General features: G+C 48.4%; 1 protein-coding gene across 2 annotated transcripts in view; it reads right to left on the reverse strand.

The window, feature by feature from the left end:
• The window catches only part of SLC44A2 (solute carrier family 44 member 2 (CTL2 blood group)), a 54,322-nt gene extending 47,469 nt beyond the window's left edge, over window positions 1–6,853 (reverse strand). The window contains exon 1 of one of the 2 annotated variants that reach the window (XM_073654186.1): window positions 6,618–6,853. In XM_073654186.1, coding sequence (XP_073510287.1) covers window positions 6,618–6,660 — 43 coding nt within the window. In that variant the 5' untranslated portion in view covers window positions 6,661–6,853. The remainder of the gene's footprint in view (window positions 1–6,617) is intronic. The other variant, XM_073654188.1, reaches the window with a different exon arrangement.
• Window positions 6,854–14,884: the final 8,031 nt, after the last annotated feature.

The raw sequence follows: 14,884 nt of genomic DNA on the forward strand, positions 1-14,884 counted from the left end.
AGGAGGAGATATAGGGGAGGATATATGGAGTAATAGGAGGAGATATAGGGAGCATATATGGAGTAATAGGAGGAGCTATAGGAGGATATATGGAGTAATAGGAGGAGATATAGGGGAGGATATATGGAGCAATAGGAGGAGATATAGGGAGGATCTATGGAGCAATAGGAGGAGATATAGGGGAGGATCTATGGAGCAATAGGAGGAGATATAGGGGAGGATATATAGAGTAATAGGAGGAGATATAGGGAAGATATATGGAGTAATAGGACAAGATATAGGGAGGATATATGGAGTAATAGGAGGAGATATAGGGAGGATCTATGGAGCAATAGGAGGAGATATAGGGAGGATATATGGAGTAATAGGAGGAGATATAGGGGAGGATATATGGAGTAATAGGAGGAGATATAGGGGAAGATATATGGAGTAATAGGAGGAGATATAAGGAGGATATATGGAGTAATAGGAGGAGATATAGGGAAGATATATGGAGTAATAGGAGGAGATATAGGGAGGATATAAGGAGTAATAGGAGGAGATATAGGGAGGATATATGGAGTAATAGGAGGAGATATAGGGAGGATATATGGAGTAATAGGAGGAGATATAGGGGAAGATATATGGAGTAATAGGAGGAGATATTGTGGAGGATATATGGAGTAATAGAGGGAGATATAGGGAGGATATATGGAGTAATAGGGGGAGATATAGGGAGGATATATGGAGCAATAGGGGGAGATATAGGACAGGATCTATGGAGTAATAGGAGGAGATATAGGAGGATATATGGAGTAATAGGGGGAGATATAGGGAGGATATATGGATTAATAGGAGGAGATATAGGGAGGATATATGGAGTAATAGGAGGAGATAGAGGGAGGATATATGGAGTAATAGGAGGAGATATAGGGAGGATATATGGAGTAATAGGAGGAGATATAGGGAGGATATATGGAGTAATAGGAGGAGATATAGGGAGGATATATGGAGTAATAGGAGGAGATATAGGGAGGATATATGGAGTAATAGGAGGAGATATAGGGAGGATATATGGAGTAATAGGAGGAGATATAGGGGAGGATATATGGAGTAATAGGAGGAGATATAGGGGAGGATATATGGAGTAATAGGAGGAGATATAGGGAGGATATATGGAGTAATAGGAGGAGATATAGGGGATATATGGAGTAATAGGAGGAATATAGGGAGGATATATGGAGTAATAGGAGGAGATATAGGGAGGATATATGGAGTAATAGGAGGAGATATAGGGAGGATATATGGAGTAATAGGAGGAGATATAGGGAGGATATATGGAGTAATAGGGAGGATATATGGAGTAATAGGAGGAGACATAGGGGAGGATCTATGGAGAATAGGAGAAGTATAGGGAGGATATATGGAGTAATAGGAGGCAGATATAGGGGATATATGGAGTAATAGGAGGAGATATAGGATGATATATGGAGTAATAGGAGGAGATATAGGGAGGATATATGGAGTAATAGGAGGAGATATAGGGATGCTATATGGAGTAATAGGAGGAGATATAGGGAGGATATATGGAGTAATAGGAGGAGATATAGGGAGGATATATGGAGTAATAGGAGGAGATATAGGGGAGGATATATGGAGTAATAGGAGGAAGAGATTAGGAGGATATATGGAGTAATAGGAGGAGATATAGGGAGGATTATATGGAGTAATAGGAGGAGATATAGGGAGGATATATGGAGTAATAGGAGGAGATATAGGGGGATATATGGAGTAATAGGAGGAGATATAGGGAGGATATATGGAGTAATAGGAGGAGATATAGGGAGGATATATGGAGTAATAGGAGGAGATATAGGGAGGATATATGGAGTAATAGGAGGAGATATAGGGGAGGATATATGGAGTAATAGGAGGAGATATAGGGAGGATATATGGAGTAATAGGAGATATATGGAGTATTAGGAGGAGATATAGGGAGGATATATGGAGTAAGGAGAGATATAGGAGGATATATGGGAATAGGAGATATATGGAGTAATAGGAGGAGATATAGGAAGGATATATGGAGTAATAGGGGGAGATATAGGGGAGGATATATGGAGTAATAGGAGATTTATGGAGTAATAGGAGGAGATATAGGGAGGATATATGGAGTAATAGGAGGAGATATAGGGAGGATATATGGAGTAATAGGAGATATATGGAGTAATAGGAGGAGATATAGGGAGGATATGTGGAGTAATAGGAGGAGATATAGGAAGGATATATGGAGTAATAGGGGGAGATATAGGGGAGGATATATGGAGTAATAGGACGAGATATAGGGAGGATATATGGAGTAATAGGAGGAGATATAGGGAGGATATATGGAGTAATAGGAGGAGATATAGAGAGGATATATGGAGTAATAGGAGGAGATTAGAGAGGATATATGGAGTAATAGGAGGAGATATAGGGAGGATATATGGAGTAATAGGAGGAGATATAGGGAGGATATATGGAGTAATAGGAGATATATGGAGTAATAGGAGGAGATATAGGGAGGATTTATGGAGTAATAGGAGGAGATATAGGGAGGATATATGGAGTAATAGGAGGAGATATAGGGGGATATATGGAGTAATAGGAGATATATGGAGTAATAGGAGGAGATATAGGAAGGATATATGGAGTAATAGGGGGAGATATAGGGGAGGATATATGGAGTAATAGGAGATTTATGGAGTAATAGGAGGAGATATAGGGAGGATATTTGGAGTAATAGGAGGAGATATAGGGAGGATATATGGAGTAATAGGAGATATATGGAGTAATAGGAGGAGATATAGGGAGGATATGTGGAGTAATAGGAGGAGATATAGGAAGGATATATGGAGTAATAGGGGGAGATATAGGGGAGGATATATGGAGTAATAGGAGGAGATATAGGAGGATATATGGAGTAATAGGAGGAGATATAGGAGGATATATGGAGTAATAGGAGGAGATATAGGAGGATATATGGAGTAATAGGAGAAGATATAGGGGGATATATGGAGTAATAGGAGGAGATATAGGAGGATATATGGAGTAATAGGAGGAGATATAGGGAGGATATATGGAGTAATAGGGGGAGATATAAGGAGGATATATGGAGTAATAGGAGGAGATATAGGGAGGATATATGGAGTAATAGGAGGAGATATAGGGAGGATATATGGAGTAATAGGAGGAGATATAGGGAGGATATATGGAGTAATAGGGGGAGATATAGGGAGGATATATGGAGTAATAGGGGGAGATATAGGGAGGATATATGGAGTAATAGGAGGAGATATAGGGAGGATATATGGAGTAATAGGAGGAGATATAGGGAGGATATATGGAGTAATAGGAGGAGATATAGGGAGGATATATGGAGTAATAGGGGGAGATATAGGGAGGATATATGGAGTAATAGGAGGAGATATAGGGAGGATATATGGAGTAATAGGGGGAGATATAGGGAGGATATATGGAGTAATAGGGGGAGATATAGGGAGGATATATGGAGTAATAGGAGGAGATATAGGGAGGATATATGGAGTAATAGGAGGAGATATAGGGAGGATATATGGAGTAATAGGAGGAGATATAGGGAGGATATATGGAGTAATAGGAGATATATGGAGTAATAGGAGGAGATATAGGGAGGATTTATGGAGTAATAGGAGGAGATATAGGGAGGATATATGGAGTAATAGGAGGAGATATAGGGGGATATATGGAGTAATAGGAGATATATGGAGTAATAGGAGGAGATATAGGAAGGATATATGGAGTAATAGGGGGAGATATAGGGGAGGATATATGGAGTAATAGGAGATTTATGGAGTAATAGGAGGAGATATAGGGAGGATATTTGGAGTAATAGGAGGAGATATAGGGAGGATATATGGAGTAATAGGAGATATATGGAGTAATAGGAGGAGATATAGGGAGGATATGTGGAGTAATAGGAGGAGATATAGGAAGGATATATGGAGTAATAGGGGGAGATATAGGGGAGGATATATGGAGTAATAGGAGGAGATATAGGAGGATATATGGAGTAATAGGAGGAGATATAGGAGGATATATGGAGTAATAGGAGGAGATATAGGAGGATATATGGAGTAATAGGAGAAGATATAGGGGGATATATGGAGTAATAGGAGGAGATATAGGAGGATATATGGAGTAATAGGAGGAGATATAGGGAGGATATATGGAGTAATAGGGGGAGATATAAGGAGGATATATGGAGTAATAGGAGGAGATATAGGGAGGATATATGGAGTAATAGGAGGAGATATAGGGAGGATATATGGAGTAATAGGAGGAGATATAGGGAGGATATATGGAGTAATAGGGGGAGATATAGGGAGGATATATGGAGTAATAGGGGGAGATATAGGGAGGATATATGGAGTAATAGGAGGAGATATAGGGAGGATATATGGAGTAATAGGAGGAGATATAGGGAGGATATATGGAGTAATAGGAGGAGATATAGGGAGGATATATGGAGTAATAGGGGGAGATATAGGGAGGATATATGGAGTAATAGGAGGAGATATAGGGAGGATATATGGAGTAATAGGGGGAGATATAGGGAGGATATATGGAGTAATAGGGGGAGATATAGGGAGGATATATGGAGTAATAGGAGGAGATATAGGGAGGATATATGGAGTAATAGGAGGAGATATAGGGAGGATATATGGAGCAATAGGAGGAGATATAGGGAGGATATATGGAGTAATAGGAGATATATGGAGTTATAGGAGGAGATATAGGGAGGATATATGGAGTAATAGGAGATATATGGAGTAATAGGAGGAGATATAGGGGGAGATATAGGGAGGATATATGGAGTAATAGGAGGAGATATAGGGAGGATATATGGAGTAATAGGAGGAGACATAGGGAGGATATATGGAGTAATAGGAGGAGATATAGGGAGGATATATGGAGTAATAGGAGATATATGGAGTAATAGGAGATATATGGAGTTATAGGATGAGATATAGGGAGGATATATGGAGTAATAGGAGATATATGGAGTAATAGGAGGAGATATAGGGGAGGATATATGGAGTAATAGGAGGACATATAGGGAAGATATATGGAGTAATAGGCGGAGATATAGGGGATATATGGAGTAATAGGAGGAGATATAGGGATGATATATGGAGTAATAGGAGGAGATATAGGGAGGATATATGGAGTAATAGGAGGAGATATAGGGAGGATATATGGAGTAATAGGAGAAGATATAGGGAGGATATATGGAGTAATAGGAGGAGATATATGGAGGATATACAGAGTAATAGGAGGAGATATAGGGAGGATATATGGAGTAATAGGAGGAGATATAGGAGGATATATGGAGTAATAGGAGGAGATATAGGGAGGATATATGGAGTAATAGGGGGAGATATAGGGAGGATATATGGAGTAATAGGAGGAGATATAGGGGGATATATGGAGTAATAGGAGGAGATATAGGGGGATATATGGAGAAATAGGAGGAGATATAGGGAGGATATATGGAGTAATAGGAGGAGATATAGGGAGGATATATGGAGTAATAGGAGGAGATATAGGGAGGATATATGGAGTAATAGGAGGAGATATATGGAGGATATACAGAGTAATAGGAGGAGATATAGGGAGGATATATGGAGTAATAGGAGGAGATATAGGGAGGATATATGGAGTAATAGGAGGAGATATAGGGAGGATATATGGAGTAATAGGAGGAGATATAGGGAGGATATATGGAATAATAGGGGGAGATATAGGGAGGATATATGGAGTAATAGGAGGAGATATAGGGAGGATATATGGAGTAATAGGAGGAGATATAGGGAGGATATATGGAGTAATAGGAGGAGATATAGGGAGGATATATGGAGTAATAGGAGGAGATATAGGGAGGATATATGGAGTAATAGGAGGAGATATAGGGAGGATATATGGAGTAATAGGAGGAGATATAGGAGGATATATGGAATAATAGGGGGAGATATAGGGAGGATATATGGAGTAATAGGAGGAGATATAGGGAGGATATATGGAGTAATAGGAGGAGATATAGGGGGATATATGGAATAATAGGAGGAGATATAGGGAGGATATATGGAGTAATAGGAGGAGATATAGGGAGGATATATGGAGTAATAGGGGGAGATATAGGGAGGATATATGGAGTAATAGGAGGAGATATAGGGAGGATATATGGAGTAATAGGAGGAGATATAGGAGGATATATGGAATAATAGGGGGAGATATAGGGAGGATATATGGAGTAATAGGAGGAGATATAGGGAGGATATATGGAGTAATAGGAGGAGATATAGGGGGATATATGGAATAATAGGAGGAGATATAGGGAGGATATATGGAGTAATAGAAGGAGATATAGGGAGGATATATGGAGTAATAGGGGGAGATATAGGGAGGATATATGGAGTAATAGGAGGAGATATAGGGAGGATATATGGAGTAATAGGAGATATATGGAGTAATAGGAGATATATGGAGTACAATACCCATCATTATCACTTCTCCGTACATCCCTGCTGTGTAGTTGGAGGTAATCCTTCGCCTCTTACCATACGCTCCATCAGGCGGGGTCTTCTCCGTGTCATCCTCCATGGCTATCCTGGTGTCTGGGCTCCTGTATCCCCCCGTATATCAGTATGTGCAGTCGGTGCTCGGTCTCCCCCTGCCCCCATACAGGAGCTGCACCCCCTGCTCCCGGCACTGGTGGGTCCCTCAGCCCCTCTGCTCTGCTCCTCCAGATGTCAGTCCTGCTGCAGACGGCCACGCCCACATTCTGTACACTGACCACACCCTGCAGACCTTCACCAATAGGAATGAAGGGGCGGAGACTGGTGCCTCCTGTGAGTGCAGCATCTTGACGCTTGCTTACAGTTAGCGGAGCTCTGTCTGGAGCGGTGGCTGGTTAGAGGGGCGGGAGATGTATACAGGGGGCTTGAAATTAGAAATGTGATAACTATATAAACCATGCCCCCTGGTGTATGGCAGAGGAGGGCTGGCACTGTTATCTGGTCACCATGTATGGGGCTTATAGTTATGTATGGTAAGTCAGCGGTCACATACAGGTAGGGTGGCGGATGGATACTATTACAGGCAGAGCTCAGGCGGTGTCACGGCCTCATGTATAGTTAATGCTGGATGTGTAGGAGATCACACGATCCTCTGGGTGCGGCCCCGCGGATTCTCACAGGGATTTTATCTACAGGGGCATTGTGGGAAATTATAAGACCCCTGTATATGGGTTATGTGGTTACACACAGGTCCTAATAATGTGCTCTGTACTCATGGGGGGAAGGGAGGAGCCATCCACATAGAACTGTCACATACAATAGCTCCTCCCTCCGGACTCTCAGACACCATGTCACAGAGCTCCTCCCTCCGGACTCTCAGACCCCATGTCACACAGCTCCTCCCTCCTGACTCTCAGACCCCATGTCACACAGCTCCTCCCTCCGGACTCTCAGACCCCAGGTCACAGAGCTCCTCCCTCCGGACTCTCAGACCCCATGTCACACAGCTCCTCCCTCCTGACTCAGACCTCATGTCACAGAGTTCCTCCCTCCTGACACTCAGACCCCATGTCACAGAGCTCCTCCCTCCTGACTCTCAGACCCCAGGTCACAGAGCTCCTCCCTCCTGACTCTCAGACCTCATGTCACAGAGCTCCTCCCTCCTGACTCTCAGACCCCATGTCACAGAGTTCCTCCCTCCTGACACTCAGACCCCATGTCACAGAGCTCCTCCCTCCTGACTCTCAGACCCCAGGTCACAGAGCTCCTCCCTCCTGACTCTCAGACCTCATGTCACAGAGCTCCTCCCTCCTGACTCTCAGACCCCATGTCACACAGCTCCTCCCTCCTGACTCTCAAACCCCATGTCACATAGCTCCTCCCTCCTGACTCTCAGACCCTATGTCACACAGCTCCTCCCTCCTGACTCTCAGACGCCATGTCACATAGCTCCTCCCTCCTGACTCTCAGACCTCATGTCACATAGCTCCTCCCTCCTGACTCTCAGACCCCATGTCGATTAGCTCCCCCCTCCTGACTCTCAGACCCCAGGTCACATAGCTCCTCTCTCCTGACTCTCAGACCCAATGTCGATTAGCTCCCCCCTCCTGACTCTCAGACCCCTGATCATAGAGATCCTCCCTCCTGACTCTCAGACCTCAGGTCACAGAGCTCCTCCCTCCTGACTCTCAGACCCAAGGTCACAGAGCTCCTCCCTCCTCACTCTCAGACCCCATGTCGATTAGCTCCCCCCCTCCTGACTCTCAGACCCCAGGTCACATAGCTCCTCCCTCCTGACTCTCAGACCCCATGTCGATTAGCTCCCCCCCTCCTGACTCTCAGACCCTAGATCATAGAGCTCCTCCCTCCTTACTCTCAGACCCCATGTCACATAGCTCCTCCCTCCTGACTCTCAGACCCCATGTCGATTAGCTCCCCCCTCCTGACTCTCAGACCCTAGATCACAGAGCTCCTCCCTCCTTACTCTCAGACCCCAGGTCACAGAGCTCCTCCCTCCTGACTCCCAGACCCCATGTCACACAGCTCCTCCCTCCTGACTCTCAGACCCCAGGTCACAGAGCTCCTCCCTCCTGACTCTCAGACCCCATGTCATACAGCTCCTCCCTCCTGACTCTCAGATCCCATGTCACACAGCTCCTCCCTCCTGACTCTCAGACCCCATGTCACACAGCTCCTCCCTCCTGACTCTCAGAACCCAGGTCACACAGCTCCTCCCTCCTGACTCTCAGACCCCATGTCGATTAGCTCCCCCCTCCTGACTCTCAGACCCCTGATCATAGAGCTCCTCCCTCCTGACTCTCAGACCCCAGGTCACAGAGCTCCTCCCTCCTGACTCCCAGACCCCATGTCACACAGCTCCTCCCTCCTGACTCTCAGACCCCAGGTCACAGAGCTCCTCCCTCCTGACTCTCAGACCCCAGGTCACAGAGCTCCTCCCTCCTGACTCTCAGACCCCATGTCACAGAGCTCCTCCCTCCTGACTCTCAGACCCCATGTAACATAGCTCCTCCCTCCTGACACTCAGACCCCAGGTCACAGAGCTCCTCCCTCCTGACTCTCAGACCCCATGTAACATAGCTCCTCCCTCCTGTCTCTCAGACCTCATGTCACACAGCTCCTCCCTCCTGACTCTCAGACCTCATGTCACACAGCTCCTCCCTCCTGACTCTCAGACCTCATGTCACACAGCTCCTCCCTCCTGACTCTCAGACCCCAGGTCACACAGCTCCCCCCTCCTGACTCTCAGACCTAATGTCACACAGCTCCTCCCTCCTGACTCTCAGACCCTAGGTCACAGAGCTCCTCCCTCCTGACTCTCAGACCTCATGTCACAGAGCTCCTCCCTCCTGACTCTCAGACCCCATGTCACAGAGTTCCTCCCTCCTGACTCTCAGACCTCATGTCACACAGCTCCTCCCTCCTGACTCTCAGACCTCATGTCACACAGCTCCTCCCTCCTGACTCTCAGACCCCAGGTCACAGAGCTCCTCCCTCCTGACTCTCAGACCCCATGTCACAGAGTTCCTCCCTCCTGACACTCAGACCCCATGTCACAGAGCTCCTCCCTCCTGACTCTCAGACCCCAGGTCACAGAGCTCCTCCCTCCTGACTCTCAGACCTCATGTCACAGAGCTCCTCCCTCCTGACTCTCAGACCCCATGTCACACAGCTCCTCCCTCCTGACTCTCAGACCCCATGTTACATAGCTCCTCCCTCCTGACTCCCAGACCCCGTCACATAGCTCCTCCCTCCTGACTCTCAGACCCTATGTCACACAGTTCCTCCCTCCGGACTCTCAGACCCCATGTCACATAGGTCCTCCCTCCTGACTCTCAGACCCCATGTCGATTAGCTCCCCCCTCCTGACTCTCAGACGCCAGATCATAGAGCTCCTCCCTCCTGACTCTCAAACCCCAGGTCACAGAGCTCCTCCCTCCTGACTCTCAGACCCCAGGTCACAGAGCTCCTCCCTCCTCACTCTCAGACCCCATGTCGATTAGCTCCCCCCTCCTGACTCTCAGACCCCAGGTCACATAGCTCCTCCCTCCTGACTCTCAGAGCCTAGGTCACAGAGCTCCTCCCTCCTGACTCTCAGACCTCATGTCACAGAGCTCCTCCCTCCTGACTCTCAGACCCCATGTCATAGAGCTCCTCCCTCCTGACTCAGACCTCATGTCACACAGCTCCTCCCTCCTGACTCTCAGACCTCATGTCACACAGCTCCTCCCTCCTGACTCCCAGACCGCGTAACATAGCTCCTCCCTCCTGACTCTCAGACCCTATGTCACACAGCTCCTCCCTCCGGACTCTCAGACCCCATGTCACATAGGTCCTCCCTCCTGACTCTCAGACCCCATGTAACATAGCTCCTCCCTCCTGACTCTCAGACCACAGGTCACAGAGCTCCTCCCCCCTGACTCTCAGACCTCATGTCACATAGCTCCTCCCTCCTAACTCAGACCTCATGTCACATAGCTCCTCCCTCCTGACTCTCAGACCCCATGCCACATAGCTCCTCCCTCCTGACTCTCAGACCCCATGTCGATTAGCTCCCCCCCTCCTGACTCTCAGACCCCAGGTCACATAGCTCCTCCCTCCTGACTCACAGACCCCATGTAACATAGCTCCTCCCTCCTGACTCTCAGACCACAGGTCACAGAGCTCCTCCCCCCTGACTCTCAGACCTCATTTCACATAGCTCCTCCCTCCTAACTCAGACCTCATGTCACAGAGCTCCTCCCTCCTGACTCTCAGACCTCATGTCACATAGCTCCTCCCTCCTGACTCTCAGACCCCATGTCGATTAGCTTCCCCCCTCCTGACTCTCAGACCCCAGGTCACATAGCTCCTCCCTCCTGACTCTCAGACCCCATGTCGATTAGCTCCCCCCTCCTGACTCTCAGACCCTAGATCATAGAGCTCCTCCCTCCTTACTCTCAGACCCCATGTCACATAGCTCCTCCCTCCTGACTCTCAGACCCCATGTCGATTAGCTCCCCCCTCCTGACTCTCAGACCCTAGATCATAGAGCTCCTCCCTCCTTACTCTCAGACCCCATGTCACACAGCTCCTCCCTCCTGACTCTCAGACCCCAGGTCACAGAGCTCCTCCCTCCTGACTCTCAGACCCCAGGTCACACAGCTCCTCCCTCCTGACTCTCAGACCCCATGTCACAGAGCTCCTCCCTCCTGACTCTCAGACCCCAGGTCACAGAGCTCCTCCCTCCTGACTCTTAGACCCCATGTAACATAGCTCCTCCCTCCTGTCTCTCAGACCTCATGTCACACAGCTCCTCCCTCCTGACTCTCAGACCTCATGTCACACAGATCCTCCCTCCTGACTCTCAGACCCTAGGTCACAGAGCTCCTCCCTCCTGACTCTCAGACCTCATGTCACAGAGCTCCTCCCTCCTGACTCTCAGACCCCATGTCACACAGCTCCTCCCTCCTGACTCTCAGATCTCATGTCACACAGCTCCTCCCTCCTGACTCTCAGACCTCATGTCACACAGCTCCTCCCTCCTGACTCTCAGACCTCATGTCACACAGCTCCTCCCTCCTGACTCTCAGACCCCATCTCACAGAGTTCCTCCCTCCTGACACTCAGACCCCATGTCACAGAGCTCCTCCCTCCTGACTCTCAGACCCCATGTCACACAGCTCCTCCCTCCTGACTCTCAGATCTCATGTCACACAGCTCCTCCCTCCTGACTCTCAGACCTCATGTCACACAGCTCCTCCCTCCTGACTCTCAGACCTCATGTCACACAGCTCCTCCCTCCTGACTCTCAGACCCCATGTCACAGAGTTCCTCCCTCCTGACACTCAGACCCCATGTCACAGAGCTCCTCCCTACTGACACTCAGACCCCAGGTCACAGAGCTCCTCCCTCCTGACTCTCAGACCTCATGTCACAGAGCTCCTCCCTCCTGACTCTCAGACCATGTCACACAGCTCCTCCCTCCTGACTCTCAGACCTCATGTCACACAGCTCCTCCTTCCTGACTCTCAGACCCCATGTCACAGAGTTCCTCCCTCCTGACACTCAGACCCAATGTCACAGAGCTCCTCCCTCCTGACTCTCAGACCCCAGGTCACAGAGCTCCTCTCCGCAGTATATATGGTAGATCTGCCCTTTGTGACATGTAGCCGTCCTCCATGCTGTGACGCGCGCTCCTCCCTGACTCTGCTCTCCTCCTCTCCTTGTCGCCCCCGTCACATATTTCCCATTTCTGTCATGTCTGGTCCTGTCAGATCACTGGACTCGCACGTTTGCAGTTTCGCTCATATTTCTCCATATTTGCAGCAGATAAAATTGCAGATATTTGCAATGTAAATTTTCGCTCAGCCGCCCTCTGTGTGATCCTGTACGTTCCTCACTGTCAGAGATAAGCAGCTGCCTGACACCGCTCATCTCCATGACTGGTGTATACAAGGCCACGGCTTCGGGGGATCATGGTCACATAAATAATCATTCTCTCTTCTCGGCCATCCAAGGATTCACAAGAGATCAGCGGTGCCAGATATGACTTATCATAGAGGTGACCCATCCAAGAGGTGAGCAGGAAACCAAGTGTAGTGCCCCAAGGGTTCGGTTGCTACAGAGGTATTGCATCTCACCCAGAGGTGTGATATCTCACTTCCAGGTAAGGATGGAGTGTGGCTCAGGACCCTAACACCTGCATGCACTACACCACATTTCCAGGGGGCAGGGCGACAATGCTCCCAAGTGTGAGCACAACTGCCCCTGTCCCTGGCTGGAGTAGGGGGAGGGAACACCTAGAAAGGGGGAACCCGGTAGTGTGTGGGTGGGGAGAGTAGATCCAGGGTGCTTTGGAAGGAGGAGTATATAAGGTGGGCACCATCTTGGAGTCGGAGAGAAGAGAGAAAAGAGAGAGAAGAAGACTGGGAGCAGGGGCTCTGTACGAGCTCTGCTCCGCAGGGAGGCCAAGTCTCAAGGCCTGAGCCTAGAGAAGGGAAGAGCTGCTGAGTTCAGTCAGAGAGGAGAGGAACGGAGGAGGCTCCAGGAGTGGAGTGAAGGGACCCCAGGGGTGCGGACCGGCCAGTCGCCACTGTACGCCCGCTGCTACCAGAGTAGGGGGGTCAGGCCAAGAAAGGGAACCGGATCCCTCATCTAGTGGAGGAGAGCAACTACCCTCAGCTAGTAACCGGAGGCCGTGGCATTGCACGTGTTACGGCCCCTCACTACACCTGTTAGGAAGGCACCATATAGGGCCCAGGGAAACGGAACATACGTTTGCCCGCCAAGGCCCGAGGCAGCTGGACAGAAATGTGGTCAATTGTGGGGTACGACAGGCCAGAGAAAGGACACACGAAGGGGGTCCTGAAAAGCATTCCAAAGGTACCTGGGAGTTGGCCGAGTCCCTCATCTGGTGAGCACAGTACGATATGGGCAGCCATTACCTGCAGAAGTGGCTTGTGAGTAAAGACCCTGGACTGCATCACTGGACTCTGAGTCATTACTGTTGCTCCCGCGCACCATCACCCCCACCATCTGCACTCACTGCCCTGAGGCTATACTCCTCCCATGGGGAGTTATACTACCCTCTGCTGCGCACACAACATCAGCCTCAGTGGTCTGCCCCGCAGCGGCGGTTCTCAGTGACCGCAATCCACGGGTGGCGTAGTCGGACATTTAAACATTAAAAAACAAATAAACAGATCCGCCACTGGTTCGACCACCCTGAGCCACGGGACCGGGTCGTCGCCACGGAGACTACAACCCCTAGCATTACACAGAGACCCGGCTCCGGGTATTCCCCCACACACAGCCCAGGGGGCGTGTCACAAGCACCTTCATCTGATCTGTGGTCCGGGCTGTCTATTGCTGACTGTAGAATGAGTTAGCCGAGAATCCGTCAGTGAGCTCATTCTGACAGCATACAAGGAAAGCTTGTATCTCTGTCTTTTTTTATCTCTTCTCAGCTGATTTATGACCACAGATCACATCAAAGTTCAATCTGCCAGGGAAACAAAGCGCCTGAAAAAGTCAAAGATTCACATTTTTCTAGGGTGCTGATGTTAAGTGCCGTCCCGTGCCTGTATATAGTGTACAGGGGGAGGACATTTGGTGAGGGCAATAGTGGCCAAGTCATCCACATGGAAGACGGGAGAGCATGGCTCAAAATCACAAATCCTCAGTCACCCCAAAACCAAAGGGGGAAAGGTGCAGGCCTGGGGGATGGTCATCGTAATGAAGACAGAAGCTATAAGCGAGGGGTCTAAGTCCTGGAATGTGGGGGGGGGGGGTCACCTCCATGTAATTCACAATAGTGTCATCCTTTCCTTCTATAAGAGACGTGGTCACTATCACAGTGGAGGGGGACGTGGTCACTATCACAGTGGAGGGGGACGTGGTCACTATCACAGTGGAGGGGGACGTGGTCACTATCACAGTGGAGGGGGACGTGGTCACTATCACAGTGGAGGGGACGTGGTCACTATCACAGTGAAGGAACTGAATTTTTGGTGAATCTATTTAACGGGACTCAAAACTACTCCGAAGCCTCCAACTGCCCTAAAAAGATGAGTGTAACACTCGGAGGTCTCCTAGGACCGTATCTAATACCTTTTTAACCTCTTTAAGGCAAACACAGCTTTAGTATTGTCAAAGTGATCTCAGCAAATCTAGCTCTGGCTAAAAGTATGGTAATTAGTAGTAATCACCAGCGTGTTTAATGATACGTGTAACTGTTGGACTTTTTAAATTTTGCAAACTAAGAATACCTGCTGTGCCAGTGTTTACATGCATGCAGTGTATTTGGAAGA

This window comes from Phyllobates terribilis, unplaced genomic scaffold (assembly GCF_046119375.1).
Source record: "Phyllobates terribilis strain yellow unplaced genomic scaffold, ASM4611937v1 Scaffold_11__3_contigs__length_659146591, whole genome shotgun sequence".
Lineage (NCBI taxonomy): Eukaryota > Metazoa > Chordata > Amphibia > Anura > Dendrobatidae > Phyllobates > Phyllobates terribilis.